The sequence below is a fragment of the Abramis brama genome (assembly GCF_963993115.1).
Source record: "Abramis brama genome assembly, chromosome: 3".
NCBI lineage: Eukaryota > Metazoa > Chordata > Actinopteri > Cypriniformes > Leuciscidae > Abramis > Abramis brama.
Genome location: NC_139965.1, coordinates 30,244,571 through 30,261,365, shown reverse-complemented (window position 1 = coordinate 30,261,365; position 16,795 = coordinate 30,244,571). Strand labels below are relative to the sequence as shown.

The 16,795-nt window shown below is 37.8% G+C and overlaps 1 protein-coding gene across 4 annotated transcripts in view; it reads left to right on the top strand.

The window, feature by feature from the left end:
* The window catches only part of adcy7 (adenylate cyclase 7), a 56,255-nt gene that overhangs the window by 24,709 nt on the left and 14,751 nt on the right, over positions 1-16,795 (top strand). For all 4 annotated transcript variants that reach the window (XM_084108077.1, XM_084108078.1, XM_084108075.1 and 1 more), the window contains exons 2-11: positions 4,343-4,847; positions 8,566-8,775; positions 8,947-9,111; positions 9,220-9,369; positions 12,547-12,704; positions 13,745-13,856; positions 15,132-15,259; positions 15,397-15,555; positions 15,680-15,812; positions 15,921-16,109. In XM_084108077.1, the coding sequence (XP_083964203.1) occupies positions 4,683-4,847; positions 8,566-8,775; positions 8,947-9,111; positions 9,220-9,369; positions 12,547-12,704; positions 13,745-13,856; positions 15,132-15,259; positions 15,397-15,555; positions 15,680-15,812; positions 15,921-16,109 (1,569 nt within the window). In that variant the 5' untranslated portion in view covers positions 4,343-4,682. The remainder of the gene's footprint in view (positions 1-4,342; positions 4,848-8,565; positions 8,776-8,946; positions 9,112-9,219; positions 9,370-12,546; positions 12,705-13,744; positions 13,857-15,131; positions 15,260-15,396; positions 15,556-15,679; positions 15,813-15,920; positions 16,110-16,795) is intronic.

The window sequence follows — 16,795 nt, the reverse complement described above, 5'->3', positions numbered from 1 at the left end:
TATAACAATGACAATATGTGATATGATAAACCTAAGATTTATGTATTATTTAAATTTCAGTTATTTTCAAGTGAATTTCAAGCCATAAAAAATGGCACATCCAATATGCATGTCTTCTGCTCTTTCTAGGTAAAGAAAAAAGGGTGTGTTCACACTTAGCAGGTCTGGTTCAATTAAAACAAACTCTGGTGCGATTACTTTGTTAGTGCGGTTCATTTTAAGTGTGAATGCTGCCATCTGAACTCTGGTGTGCACCAAGCAAGCAGACCAAGACTGCTGAAAAGATGGGTCTCGGTCCGCTTGAAATATGAACACAACACGACCCTAAAAAGGTCAGAATGCTGAATCGTACCTGTTTTTTCTCGTCATAGGAACTATACATTGCCCGTTACAGTTTGGTACAGGACAGGCGTCAGAAATGCCGTCTCCTTGCAGCAGATCTTTGTGTGAACACACTAAGTGACATTGTTTAAAAAGTATTTCCAGAATTAATGGAAATCAAATGGAAATCTTAACAGGGACCGCATCTTGTTTGCTTTGTTCATCCTATGCAGATGATGTCATTGGTGCACGCAGGCAGCTACCAGAAGATAATCATGGGCCTAGCGTTTGCTCTTTGCATTTCCATAAACATTACAGATGAATGCATTAAAATCATATCACAGTCACAGCAACCCTAATAATTAGCATATTATCATAATTTCAGCATTATAAAAAAAAATCAGTGGATGGTGCAGCCCTACTGTGGGTGATGGAATGGACAACAAAAAAGGAAATGAAAAATAGTACATTTTCTAACTGGTTTTGCTGGATTAAGGCAGAGAACAGGGCTTTTATTTGTTGGAAGGCCACTGTCCTAAGTTTGACCATGGACGACACCATCTCTCACATGGAGCTCTTGAAAATTCACATTTAGATTGCTCAGATTTGGACTCACATACTTCCCCCTGCCCGTCTTCTCTTTGCTCCATCACATGTTTTTCCACAGAAGAGCAAAATAAGATGAGTGTGAGAGTGTCACGATCTCCAGTCCACCTGCAAAACAGTATCTGTTAACAATATTCAAAATATGTTTTGTCATACAGGTTTGGAAAGACATGGGAGTGAGTAAATGATGACGGGTGAGAGAATTCAGCATTGCAATGATATTTGATTGGATAGTATGAGAAGTGATTGAAATCTCAGTGTTCTCTAATAATGCAATATGCATCTGTCTATTAACAAAATAAGAGTTTGTAAATATTTTTCCCACGTGTAATCTATGAATGACATTATGGACATGCAAAAAAAAAAGTATATCAACCAATCATGTTTAGGTGAGGTGAACGTAATTGCTTCCTTGATGAAATTAATTCCTGTATTGTTAATATTGATGAGTAGTGTGCATGAGACGTGAAATCTTACTGTGTCACTGATCTGTGCTGCAGACTGCTGTGCTGTTCATAATATGTAGCTACGTAAAGTTTGACCCCCGACCCCGAGGAGACGGGCTGATTATAGTGATGTCAGGGTTCATACAAAGTGCGTAATCTATGAAGTACTTGAATTTGGAAAACCCTTGAAAACAGCCATATTTATGGAAAGTGCTTGAATTATTGAAAGACAATATATATGAAATTAGTGTTTCATTTTTTCGATAAAACACAATACAGTTTTTTCAATATAGCTATAGAGCCATTTACATGGCTATGCGCGTGATATTGCTCATATATCTCCAAGTATATAATACAGCTTTCATTCTTCAGGTCAATCATAAATTCATAAGGGGTGTTTGAATGAGGAAATATCTCTGTCATAGTATCCTTTCAATGGTTAAGGTGATTTAGCGCTGGACAATGGATTGATCTCTATGAAGTCAAGCGTCAGATTCAGCTTTAACCAGGGGCCGCTTTGCTTGTCGGTTGCGCCTTATTTCATTGCCTTATTATTTACAATGAAATGCTTTACATTTTTACAAATGAAATCATTTGTTTTCTTCTGTTATTTCATCTTTTAATAAGAATCATACAAGGAGTTTATGCCCAATTTCTATTTGCTCTTCTATGCAATGAAAATTCAAGGCTTTGTTAATATTCCCACAGTCATTGCATACTTTGCATGTGCTGCCCCTTTTTGTACCATTGTGTTTCATTAGTATACCCTTATTTATCTATTTACCTTTTCTTTCTTTTTTTTTGTAAGATAAAGATATTGTTTGATAAGTGTGATCTCTGATTGTAGCCCTTGAAAACCAAACAAGTAGTGCTTGAAAAGTACTTGAAAGTCCTGGAATTAATTAGACAGTATCTGTACGAACCCTGTGCTGTGCTTGCGTCATGTTAAGGGTCAGATCATTGTGTAGGTTCAGATCTTCACCACTCTTCGCTGTGCTCTGCAGGATCTACAGCAGCAGCCAGGAGGATCTGACCCTCCCTGTTTCCGCATGGAGAGACTATTCACTCTCATTCCTTCTGTCTCTCCCACCCTCTCTCTGTCTTTCTTTCGGTTATTGCCCAGTTGGATTGTTCCTTTGCCATGGTAACTTTAGTTTGGGAATATAAAGGCCGCTTGTTGGCTTGGGTGCATTTGTCTGGGAGAGTGAGAGACTGACACGGTGCTGTCATTCAGGTCTTTAATGACCCTCAACAAAGAGATAATCGTGGAGCATCCCATCTCTCTCTCTCTCTCTCTCTCTCTCTCTCTCTCTCTCTCTCTCTCTCTCTCTCTCTCTCTCTCTCTCTCTCTCTCTCTCTCTCTCTCTCTCTCTCTCTCTCTCTGCTGTTTTCTGTGCTTCTGTCCTTTGACTTTCTGCTTTTTTAATAGTGTTAAGAGGATATTTCTAATACTTCTTTGGTAATCCAATGAATTTACAGGAAATGAGAATTTATTTATTTTTCAGTGCACTATTATCAGTGATCAATGTTGTCAGCAATACGTCAGCACAGCCGGGTTTAGCATCATTTGAAACACTCTTGATGGCTTAGTGTGTTTCATGGTGTGTGTGTGTGTGTGTGTGTGTGTGCATTCAGATGTGAAGCTGTTGCTTACGCTTCCATGATCGTTTGGTTGCCCTCCTCAAACAATAATAACCTGCAATGAGAAATTATGACCTTTGGATGCAGCTTATTTACAGAGACTCTTCTGCTCTTCTTCCTCTGGTGACTGTTTACTCCACCTGAATGAGGATGTAGTGATGCAGATTGTTTTCCGGCACATTCAGATTAGGGATGGGTCATGATGATGACGACGATAAACTGATCAACTATATGTCCAACAACCAAATAGTAGATAAAGGAGGTCAACTAGTGTATCTATTTTTCACTAGTCTCTTATGCTCACCAAGGCTTATTTGATAATAATTGCAGTATAAACTGTAATATTGTGAAATATAAATACAATTTAAAATAACTTTTATATTTATATATATTTTAAAATGTAATCTATTCATGTTATGAAAGCTGAATTTTCAGCATCATTACTCCAGTCTTCAGTGTCACATGATCCTTCAGAAATCATTCTAATATGTTAATTTGCTGCTCAAGAAACATTTAGTATTACTTCTTATTTTTTGTTGAAAACAGTTGCTATGTTTTTATGGAAACTGGAATGATTTTTTTTTAGGATTCTTTTATTAATAGAAAGTTAACATTACACATTTCTTTACTGTCACTTTTTATTAATTTAATTCACACTTGCTAAATAAAAGTTTTAATTACTTTAAAACAAATGTAGTGTATGTACTGTATGTGTTTTATCTAACTGTTGTGCTGTGCTGACAGCATCTTGTTGCTTTCCGCTTTCAGAAAAATGAAGTGTCTATTTTTATGTTAAGATATATATATTTTTTATTGTCAGCATAAAATAGTGTACCATTTAAAAGCATTAAACAACTGCCTGCACTGAGGACAGAGTTCACATAATATGTGTCCAGTTTTTTTCTTTGTAAAGCTCGGCTCGTCTCGTCTCAGTCTAAGTGTAACTGAGGTTTGGCCGAGGATGCCATGGACAGCAGCCATCTGCATTAGGCTTAGTAATGAAGAGAGAACTGAATCCACACAAATGTTGAACTCTACCCAAAAGCCTTTTCACAGGCACAGAGAGCCGCCAGTGTGGGAATGACAGAACAGAGCAGCGTTTACTGAGATCAAAGGGTTTGACCTGAAAGTGTGCTCTCTAAACTTGATGCATAATTCGACAGATTTGAAACAAACCCAAGTTAGTTTCCAAATGAAAAGCACCTTAATTTCAAGGTTTCTTCGCTTTCAAGTTACAGGTAGTCAGAATGACTATAGTATGAGTCATATTAGTGTAATCATTGTAGTCTATCTAACAAATTACTCTCTCTATTTTCTGTGTGTGACAGGAATATTTGGACTCTGGAAGAATCCGTAATTGCATTGCATCGCCTTTCATCAAACTTACACACACAGTGGTACCCTGAAGCCCTCTCCAACAGGACCAGGAGGCACCAGAGTGACGGGAAAAGTACAAAAAGAAGGATCATAAAGAACATGCACAGAATGGTGCTGTGGAGCTGAAGTGTTCTGCACTGGAATGACCTCCCACACACTCTCACGTGGTTTCTATGGGAATTTCAGCATAGCCGCACTCTGCTGGATGGGAGGAGGTGTATTTCTGTGGCATCTCATCGCTCTGCTCTGATAGGCCAGTAATATTCAGCCTCTGCACTGCCGTTGGTCAGTATGCCAGCAAAAGGGAAGTACTTGCTGAATGAGCAGAAGTTGAAACAGGAAGCACTGTACAGGAAATTTTCTGGCATTAGCCAATACCAGCCATTCGTTCTGTTGCTGGGACTGAGCATGCTCACTTGTGTCACACTTCTAGTGCTCTTCTTCAGCCTGAATCTGGTGAGATGCCACATTCATGCAAATGCACTCATACAGTATACACCAGGGGTAGGCAAGTTTGTTCCTAGAGAGCCATTGTCCTGTAGAGTTTGACTCCAACCCTGAAAAAAACCTCACCTGGCTATAGCCTTTAGGCTACGTCTACATTAATCCGGATACATTTGAAAACTGCGTTTTCGTTTAACAATCTCCCAGTGTGGATGAGAAGCTTCTGGAAAATGCCTGAAAACGCTAAATTCACCTTACTGCGCATGCGTAAAACCTCACAAAAACTCACTGCGATGATACAGACGGAAAAATAAATAATAAAGTTATCGCACAATTCTTCTGACAGGATAATTTTATTTAGCAAAATATCTCACCATTCACTGATGCGTCCAGGTCGTAATCAGTCACCGTATGTTTGGTCTAAAACGCAACTTCTCTCATGTATTGCAGCAGGACAGCAAATGTGAGTACATTTTCTGTCATCTTTGCTGGACTGTGATATGAAGAGTGTGCAAAGTAACATTTTAGCAACAGTGTGACAGTGAATAGCACATAACAGGCACAATACCGTGACTAAACTTGTGTCATTGTTTTTAAATACCTCCGTTTTGACAGTCCACACTAATTTATCCACTTTGGAGAGCGTTTTCAAAAAGCTTCGTTTTCATTAATAAAAACGCAATCTCAGTGTGGACGCAAAAAAATGCGTTTTCAAACGAAAACGTATAAGTGTGGACAAGGCCTTAGTAATCCTGAAGACATTGATTAGCTTGTTCAGGTGTGTTTGATATTGAATAGGGTTAGAGCTAAACTCTGCAGGACAGTGGCTCCCTAGGACCGAACTTGCCTAGCCCTGGTATACATGCTTCCACGCTCTTAAGTAGGGGTAGCCAACCCTGCTCCTGGAGGGCTATCTTCCTGCAGACTTAAGTTCCAACCCTGCCCACATGGAAATAACCTATATAAACATATATGTTTTAATATAGGTTTTGATATAGGTTTTTAATATATGTGACATATGTGACATATATAATTGACATGATAATAATAAGAAATGTTGCCTGAGCAGCAAATCAGCATATTAAAATGAATTATCATCATGACTGGAGTAATGATGCCGAAAATTCAGCTTTGATCACATGAATAAATTACAGTTTACTATGGCATAGAAAACAGATAGCCTATGTTAAATTGTAATATTACAGTTTTTACTGTATTTTTGATCAAATAAATGCAGAAGAGAATTAAAAATCTTACAGACCCCAAACTTTTGAACAGCAGGCTAGTACTGGCTAGTAGTAGGCTAGTACTATAATTAGGGTAGTTTTGTAAAAGTCACTGACTAATTACAGGCGAGTTGAGAGCACAAATCACAAAATATTTAGGCCTAGTAGTCATGAAAACATATTCAGATTTAGTATATTAATGATAAATTCACCTCATAAATCATGACACACTGCTCTAGCACAGGAAAGTGCATACAAGTTCAAGTGCATGCTTTTAAAATGAAAAAGTATTGGTATCGGTATCGATATCGGCGATACTGGCCCTGTATTTACTTGGTATCGGATCAGTACCGAAATTTGCAGTATCGCCCATCACTACTGATCAGCTAACTGTTGTGGGTGGGACAAAACAGCGAAACGTAATGGCGGCGAATTTGAATCTGCGTCATCGCGTGCGCACGCACGCACGCACGCACGCACGCACGCACACACACACACACACACACACACACACACACACACACAAAGCCCTGAATGTGCAGCAATGGAGATTTGGAAAAATATTAATAAAATATACATGAAATTATGGGAGAATAAGACAATGAAATAATGATCAAAATGAGCATCTATTTGCAAGACAAGATTAAAAGACTATAGCCTATGCAATAAAAAAATAATTCAATACAGGTCTACTGTAGCCTATACTGTATGTACAAATACTATTATTTAACCTTAAAAAAACTCACTTTAACCCCCACATGCTTAATAATCTGTAAGGACAACATATTGAATAGATGCAGATTTCTTCAGTTATACCTTCTTTTATTTGTTTTCTAATTTCACAGAAAAAAAATCTGTAAAATATTACTTTGTAAAAATACAGACAAGTTCCTTTTAAAAAACGTAAAATTGATGTAAAACCAAAATACAAGCAATTACCTGTAAATGTAATAGTGGACCTTTAAATTACAGCAAATATCTGCAAAATAACAGGCATTGTATAATGACAAAACGGTAAAATTCTGTAAAAAATACAGACCATTACCTAACATTACATTACCTAACATTAACATTACATAAATTACACTTTTTTTTACAGTGTAGGCAACATAAATAAAACCCCAAAATGTAGAAATTTACATTATTTATTTACTTAAGAACAATCAAATAGTACAAGAACAAAAATAAGACAAAAAACTGAACAGAAAAAAAAAAACAATTTATCTTTTTGATCTTCTCAGCTCCGTGAGCTTCGAATTGATATGCCTATCTGAGCTAGGCATCATGTATGACAGTTGCCAAAGTGAGATATGAGCTACAAAATGACCATCCTGCCATGAGATATATAGGAGACATATCTTGTATGTACATATAGGGCTTATATGTGGATATAAAGAAGCAATACAGGAGACCTATATGGCCTGTATATGCACATATATGCACCTCAATTTTGCCGATATGTGGCATATATACGCATATATGCAGCATATATATGATCATATATGTGCATATATGCTGTATATATGCAGCATATATGTGCATATAAACTGCATATAGGTTTAATATATGCGCATATATCCTCATATAGGTTCTTTCCATGTGGGTGCTCCAACACACTTACCTTGTTATACCATGAACACGTTGATTAGCTGGATCAGGCGTGTTTGATTAGGGTTGGAGCTAAACTCTGCAGGATGGTAGCCCTCAAACCCTTCTCTAAAATGCCCACTTGCTTAAAATTAGGAAAAACACAACACAAGTCAGTATTCAACATACATTGCTCTTCTTTCTGGAACAGGTTTGTCCTTGTTGTTCAGATGGTATCTGATGATTGAAGCAGCCTCGCTTACATAATCCTGCGGCGACTGAGGTGCTGATTCTCAGTAGTTGCGTAATTTGAGGCCTGATTATCACAATGCAGATGTGAACTGGCATTATCCGTGACAGGAAATTGAGTGTTTTAATTGTAGTAATTGCCAGTTTATGCCAAGTCCTTTAGAATTGCTTTTATTTGGGGAATATGTAGCACATTGTATGATAGTCTCTCTTTCTCTGGTTCCTTTGGCACATTATCACATATACTTTCTCTGGAGTCAGCTGGATGTGAAGTGGGGCCGTGAACGCTCCTTTTGCACTGCTGTTGTTCATCTCTTTAGCAGATAAGCACTGTACCATCTGTGCGAACTTCTGTAACCTCCTCTCTCTTCACCAACCGGCCGTGGGAGGAACAGAATTACAACCAGTGTTGCTCTCTGTGTGTGGGCATGTGTGTGTATTTTGTTTTACTATTTACAAAGTTTCACAAAGTTTTTTTTTTCTAGAGAGAGCATTAACAATTTCTTTTGAACAGATTTATTTATTTCTTTGGAAGCTTATGCACTGCAGCTCATACACCCACTCCCACAAACACACTGCTTTTTCCTAACCCTTTGAATGAGCTGTCTTATGTGATGTGCGTGTTTGCCCTTAACACCTTGCTCTCTCCATATGTCTATGTGTTTCAGAAAGCACAGGAACATGGTGTATTTGTGGGAGTTGTGGGAGGAGCATTGTGTTTGTTCCTGGCTGTGTTTATATTAGTGTGTAGTACAGACACCCTCTCTCAAAGATGGAGAACTTTGCTTGGTCTCGCCGTGTGGGCCACACACCTCACAATGGGCTTCGCCTTTATTTTCAGCGCAGAAAAGGAAAAGGAAATACAACCATGGGACCAGGTAACACATTTTTTAATATTTTACAGAGACTTCACATGACAAGAGTACTTTTCACAGCAAGAACTTTCTTATGTGTTCACTGTTATGTATTAAATCATATAAATAGGTAATTTAATACTATTCAGTCTTAAATAAATGTTGATGTTGCACTCTTCATCTTGTTCTCTCCAGGTGCCCTTCTTCCTCTTCATCATCATTACAGTCTACACCATGCTGCCATTTCAGATGAGCTATGCTGTAACCCTGAGTATCATCTCCTCTCTGTCTCACATCATTGTTCTTTCGGTGCACCTCACATTGTTCAGTACCCACCAGAAACAACTCATCATCAATCAGGTAAAAGGAAATCCACATTAGGATTGGTTGAAAGGAAACCTTCAGCAAATCTGTATGTAAAGAAGCTGGAAAGGATGTAACATCACAAAGCCCTCTCTCTCTCTCTAGTTGCTGTCAAATTCTGTGGTGTTTGTTTGTGGAAGTATGGTTGGGGCTTTTCATAAGGTTCTGATGGAGAAAGCTCTCAGGCAGACATTTCAGGACATTCTTCGCTGCCTCGGTATTCGCATGAAACTGGAGATTGAGAAGAGACAGCAGGTGCTCATATAATTTTACTTCAACATCACAGACACAGCCAGAACAAACACATAGAAGAAACAAATACAAATTATAAATACAATATACATGTTCAAATACATATCGCCCATGATATCTTGATACAATTTATGCCTCGTTTTTACAGGCGGTCAACATATGCTTGCGAGAAAGTTTCATCTTTGCCCAGTGGTAGCACTCTTTTTCTCCAGAAGTTATGAGCGATAAAACAATATTTATACTTCTTTAAAATAGAGTTGCTGATATCTCTTATTAACCCCCTCAGCCAAACGCTCATCAACATGGGTGTCTGTTGTTATTGCCTTGTCCAGTAGTTGTTTGTTGTTCCATCTCAGCTGTTTATCTCTGAAACAACGGCCCAGCCAGTGTTGCTAGCTTGTGGACCAAGTGGCAAAAAAAAAATCAAGGCGCTTGTGTGAGCTGAGCGTACAAAGTATTTGTGGTTAGAAAAGTCTAGCTGCACATGTAAATATGTACAAACTATGCTTACGTCACACACACTGTACGAATGCCCTTTGAGCTTAAAGGGTTCGTTCACCCAAAAAGGAAAATTCTGTCATTATTTACTCACCCTCATGTCGTTCCAAACCCGTAAGACCTTCGTTCATCTTCAGAACACAAATGAAGATATTTTTTATTAAATCTGAGAGCTTTCTGTCCCTCCATTGACAGCTACACAACTACCACTTTGACCCTTCAAAAAGTTCATAAAGAGATCGTAAAAGTAATCCATATGAATCAAGCGGTTTAGTCCAAATTTTCTGAAGAGACTCATTCGCTCTATATGATGGATATATATATAAACACAGATTTAAATTGGGATTTTATTCACATATGAACATTCATCACTTCACACATCAGTTGTGGTAAACAGAAGCTCAAGCATGTTCGCTTGACGTGCGAGAATCAATGAGGTTCATTCTCGTGTGTTACACAGCACTTTTGAGCTTCTGTAAAACCAATGAGGTTTGTTCTCGTGCGTCTAGCAGGTTCAGTAGAGCTTCTGTTTAAGTTCACTGATGAATGTTTATATGTGAATAAAGGCCTAAATCCTCTTCTGAAAATTTGGACTATACTGCTCAATTAATATGGATTAGTTTTACATATTGAAGCGTCAAAGTGGTAGTTGCGTAGCTGTCAACGGAGGGACAGAAATCTAATCAAAAAGATAATTTGTGTTCCGTAGATGAGCGACATGAGGGTGAGTAATTAATGACATCATTTTCATTTTTGGGTGAACTGTCCCTTTAAATCCATCTAATTTAGCACAGTCCTTCAGTCTGTTCTGACATGAGTTATCATATATTTTGCAGTAGATTGGACTGACAGTTTGGCCTTAGCTGACAGAACACCATAGCAAACACCCATCTTCGGTCCTAGCAACCACTCAAAACACCTTGGCCACTGCTTAGCAACACTATAGCAACCACAGCTTTCAATCTACCAATCTCTCTTCAAACTGGCCAAGTGTTTGAACTATGCAAGACTGAGATCCTTCAAATTTTGAATTTCTCTTCATTCTGCACATTCAGTCTACATAAGGCTTAAATAACCTCCACTTTATTATTCATTTATTTTTAAACTTTGAATATTAACTTTGGGAATTTTCTCTTGAAAAACTTTATTAATGATTTTTAAAAAAAGGTTAGTTCACCCAAAAATGAAAATACTGTCATCATTTACTCACCCTCATGTTGTTTAAAATCCCTAAGATTTGTTCCACAAGAACCAATAATGTGTGTTTTCGTGCGTCTAGCAGGTTCGGTTGAGCTTCTGTTTAAGTTTGCTGATGAATGTAAAAGTCTCTTCAGAAAATTAAGACTAAACCGCTCAATTAATATCAATCTTAATGAACTTTTTGAATTGTCAAAGTGTCAGTTGCATAGCTGTCTATGGAGGGACAGAAATCTCTCAGATTTTATTCAAACTCTTCATTTGTGTTCTCAAGATTAACGAAAGTCTTTTAAGTTTGGAACAACATGAGGGTGAGTAAATGATGACAGTATTTTCATTTTTGTGTGAACTAACCCTTAAATGCTTCATTCATCTCCAAATATGACAGCTGAAGGTTATATTTTGCACATTACAAATTGAATCAAGGGGGTATAAGTTTATCCTGGAATAAGTTTATCCTGTTCTTAATTAAACTTCTTGTGTCCTTTTACAATCAAAGGAATTGTTGTTTCTCAGTTTGTTATGACTGTTGTTGAGGAAGTGACATCACATAAAGAGAACACTGAAAAGCAGGGTAGAGTTTAATGGCAGGCTGTTAACCTCCCTGACAGTACATGGACATTATAGTAAAGCTCAGAAACAATGTCCTAATGGTGAACCCTAAAGACAACATAGAACACGGGGTAATAGTGACCTTACAATACACAGTGAAGACAATGCTTTCTTCTTCTGAATGATACAGTTTCCCATTACCTTCCCATAGTCCAGATCTCAGCCTGGTGATACTTTGGGCCCTATTTTAACGATCTGAAACGCAAGTATCAAATGCGAAACGCAAGTAACTTTGTGGGCGGATCTCAGGCGGTGTTGCTATTATACCGGTGGGATAAATGACTCTTGCGCCCGACGCAAATCTAAAATGGGTTGGTCTGAAGTAGCTTCATTATTCATAGGTGTGGTTTGGGCGTAACGTGAAATAAACCAATCAGAACATCATCTCAGATCTAGATGAGAGAAGCAAAGTGTATGCGCGTTGTGCACACGCTACATTATGGCCAAGCATGCGCCCTCAAAATAGCATCTGAATAAAGCGCCACTGACTTTAGACTAGGTTTTTCCTGGTCAGTGAATTGTTTTCTGAATTGTTTTCTGAAACTGCAAAATAGCACCAGGGAACGTTTGCGCCAGAACACGCCTCCTCTTTTCGCTGAACCGCCCCCGGGAGCGCAAGTTCATTCCCTAATTTACTTCTGTCGAGGGAAAAGACCGCTGTGCGTCGGGTGCAAAATAGGAATGATACATGCGTCGGTGTACAAAGTCAATTGCGCTTTGTGCAAGATAGGGCCCTTAATCTGTTACAGTCAAACAACTGAAAAAGATTAGAACACTTGAGATTAAAAATAGAAATTAAACAGACATTAACAGTAAACTCAATGTATGATATATTACGAGTGTTATCTTTAAATGTGTGTGTTTGTGCTGTAGGAAAACCTTTTACAGTCAGTCCTTCCTGTGTACATCTCCATGAAGATGAAGTTGGCCATAATGGAGCGCTGCAAGTGTAAAGATAAAGAGGAACAGCAGCGTATGGTCCGGGACAACAACTTCCACAGTCTCTACGTGAAGAGACATGAGAATGTCAGGTAACACATCGTATGCTTTTACTCATCAATGCTGTCTTACAATTCATACAAGAGGCATTTGTGTGTTGTTCTGTTTTCCATTCTCTGATTTTGCAATTCCTCATTAATCAAGTCCTGATAGTGAATGAATGGTCAGTCTGTTAGACCTAACTCTCAGAGTGCTCATCATGAGGCCACTCATTTAATTAGTTTTATTTCCCATCAACCCCAAGAGTGGACAGGGGGTGGGGTGCATCTATTAATATGTTTTTGTCCAAGCTCACAATGCTTGGTTCTCAGGCAGCCGTTTATATTTAGATAGACGGATGGCTTACAGCTGCTCAGATAAAACACAGATTGACTTACCTGTGTGTGTGTGTGAGCAAACAATAGAGAGCTGTTCACCTGCCGAGATTTATGGGGTCCGCTCTCTTTTTAAACTTGTTCATTAGGAGTGTGATGACATGGATTGTGTGTGTGTGTGTGTGTGTGTGTGTGTTTGGTCTTGTAGTCAGCATTGAGAACAGCTGGGTCTTAAAGGTTCATTTCCATGATCCGTGTTTATGAGGTTTTTATTCTTTCCAAGGCGTTCAGACAGCTGACACTGAGCCGCTGCTTTTCTCTTCATTAAAAAGGACTCGGCACAAGTCGTATCAACTTCTAAATGTTTTCTCTTCAAACTAGCAAGCACATTTGTTTCTCCCTTTGTTTCATTTCCAAAATTAAATACTAAAACACAACGATGAAGAAGTTTCAAATAGAAGCGTTTTTAATTAAAACCACATTAACTCAGATATTACACATAGATGCGACACAGCGTGCAAGCACAAACAGAAGAACTTAAATACACAAGGTGACGAACTCAAATACAATCAGGTGTGCTCTAATTAGGAACATAAAGAATAACCATGACAACTGTTGAATGACATGTACACAGAAACAAAGGCAGACAGCAACAGAGAAACATAATAAGAGTCCATGAAAATGAAACTTAAGTTAAACTGAATATAATGGTGACAATAAGATTGTCTCTTTTTGTCTTCCCACTTGTTTTCTGTTAGCATCCTATATGCTGACATTGTGGGTTTCACACGTCTAGCCAGTGACTGTTCTCCTAAGGAGCTTGTGATCATGCTGAATGAACTTTTTGGGAAATTTGACCAGATTGCAAAAGTAAGTATGATTAAATATGTGCATAATATAATATAATTATGCTCTTATGCTCACCAATGCTGCATTTATTTGATCAAAATACAGTACAACTGTAATACTGTGAAATATTATTTGTTTTAAAATATGTGTTTTATATTTGAATATATTTTAATTTATTCCTGTGATGGCAAAGCTGAATTTTCAGCATCATTACTCCAGTCTTCAGTGTTCAGTGTCTTCAGAATTTATTCTAATATGATGATTTGGTGTGGATTTTTATTTTTATTTTATTATAATCAATGTTGAAAACAGTTGTGCTGCGTAATATTTTTGTAAAAACTGTGGTAAATTTTTTCAGTATTCTTTAAAGGTGCACTGTGTAATTTTTAGCAGCATCTAGTGGTGAGGTTGCGAATTGCAACCAACAGAAGTTATGGTGGCCGACAGGAAAATATATGGTCGTCTAAGACAGCAGAGAGTAGCCAGTTAAGCAATGAGGTTTCTTTACAAAGATAAAATAAGAAATTATGTTTACTTGATTATTCAGTAAAACGATATGTTATTGCGAATATTATTGTTACTTGTCAGTATTTTATTCGCTCACTTTAGCTAGCTTCTTTGCACGAAGAACAACATAGTAAGGAAACGTGTTTGTCCGTTTAGGGCTACTGTAGAAACATGTCGGCGCATTTCAATGTAAGGGGACCCGCGGTGTATGTTGATAGAAATGGCTCATGGTAATAAAAACATAATGGTTCATTATGTAAGGTCTTTATACACTACTGAAAACATAGTTATGTATATGATATGGCATTTCTGTCAACAGATCCTCCTAAATATAACACAATGCACCTTTAAGTACAAAAGAACAGCATTATTTTTTTTATAGAAATCCTTTGTAACATTATAAATATTACAGTCACTTTTGATCAACTTAATGCATCCTTCCTAAATAAAAAGGTAGCACTTTATTTTACAGTCCTGTTTCGCATGTACATATACCTATCGTAGTAATTACAAAAACTGGGTAATAACTTGGTACTAGTCCTGAATCTACCCCTAAACCTAATCTTAAACTATTCTCAACTAATAAAAGTATTAATTTCTTTAAAAAAAAATTAACTGTCCTCAAATTTTAGAATGGTGCTGTGTATAACTTAATATATATTGTATATAACATAACATAATATAATTTAATTTAATATAATTCAATCTGATCAATTGGTAAATTAGATACTTGTGCTCTGAATTGTACATTAGTTGTCCTTGTGTGTGCTTGTGTTTTTTCCCCTTTAGGAGAATGAGTGCATGCGAATAAAAATTCTTGGTGACTGTTATTACTGTGTGTCTGGCCTCCCCGTTTCCCTGCCAAATCATGCCAAAAACTGTGTTAAAATGGGCCTGGACATGTGCGAAGCCATCAAGTAAGTCTATACAACATGTAAAATATACATTCACGTCATCATTAGCACAGCATTTCTCCTTATAGTGTTTCTTTCTAACACTGGCCAAGAAATTTGGCAGATGAATGGCTGATTATTTTTCTAATCATCACTTGCAGGCAGGTGCGTGAGGCAACAGGCGTGGATATAAACATGCGAGTAGGTGTGCACTCTGGAAACGTCCTCTGTGGTGTGATTGGCTTACGGAAGTGGCAGTTTGATGTGTGGTCACATGATGTCACCTTAGCAAATCATATGGAGTCAGGTGGATTACCAGGGTATGAACAATAAAATCACTTATCAAATGATAATTGATAAAAGTTGCACACAGAATACTGTCTGTATCATAATGTCATACCTCAGGCCTTCTTCATAAGATGCTACTTATTTTTTCTCCATCAGACGAGTTCACATCACAGAGGCGACTCTGAAGCACTTGATCAAAGCGTATGAGGTGGAGGAGGGGAATGGTCACCTAAGAGACCCCTACCTTAAAGAGCTCAACATCAAAACCTATTTGGTCATAGACCCTCGGGTAGAGACTTTAACTCAAACGTTAGAAGTGTACTGTATGTCTGCCATATATATGTCACTGTATATGAATCTGAATATGTTGGTGTGTTGTTTATGTTTGTGTGTTTAGTCAAAAGATCCATCACTGATGGCCCCCAGTGTCACTAAGCCTCGTGTGAGTGACGGTTTGAAGATGAGAGCATCTGTGCGTATGACACGCTTCCTGGAGTCATGGGGGGCCGTCAAACCGTTTGCCCATTTGCAGAGCCGAGAGGAATTCTGCACAGATGCTATGGTCAATGGAAAGGGTCGCTGCAAGGTCAGAGATACAGACGTTAAAGGAATAGATCACTCAAACTTGAGAATTGACCTCACAACAGATAAATGACTGACAGCCTAAATACCAAACAAATCGCTGCGCTGATAAGCCTTGTTGGTATCCGCCAGTTTGACCATTAAACTTACACTGCGCTGTCCGTGTCCGCTGTAGACGCGGTATTACTAGACTTTCTGTAACATACAAACTCTTTTTTGGCAAATTCCCAGCATTATTGTGTCGTTATTGTACATGTGATTTAAAAACTAGGTATCCACAGAGGCTAGTGAATTAAGTTTTGTTCATTCCATTCTCAATACAAGACAGTAATTTTGAAAAATACGTGTTGTATCAGATTCTGCTGTAGATTGCATGAAGATCTAAACTTGCCTATTTTAATGATCATCCAACAGCAAGGAAGAAAAAAAAAAAACCCGTACCCCTGTTTGCATATGCAGAAAGCATCACACTACTCTTGTGTGTTAATGTCAATATTTATGACATTAACTGTCTTACTTTTTGACACATGGATAGATTTCCCCTTGTCATTTTCTCATCTTGTACCATTATATTTAGTGCAACAACCTGATACAAAAACTTGTTTTCTGTTTAGTTTTTTTTTTTTTTTACGTTTTTTTCACGGTTATAAACTGTATAGTAATTAGTAATTTATTCCAGAATCATCAGGT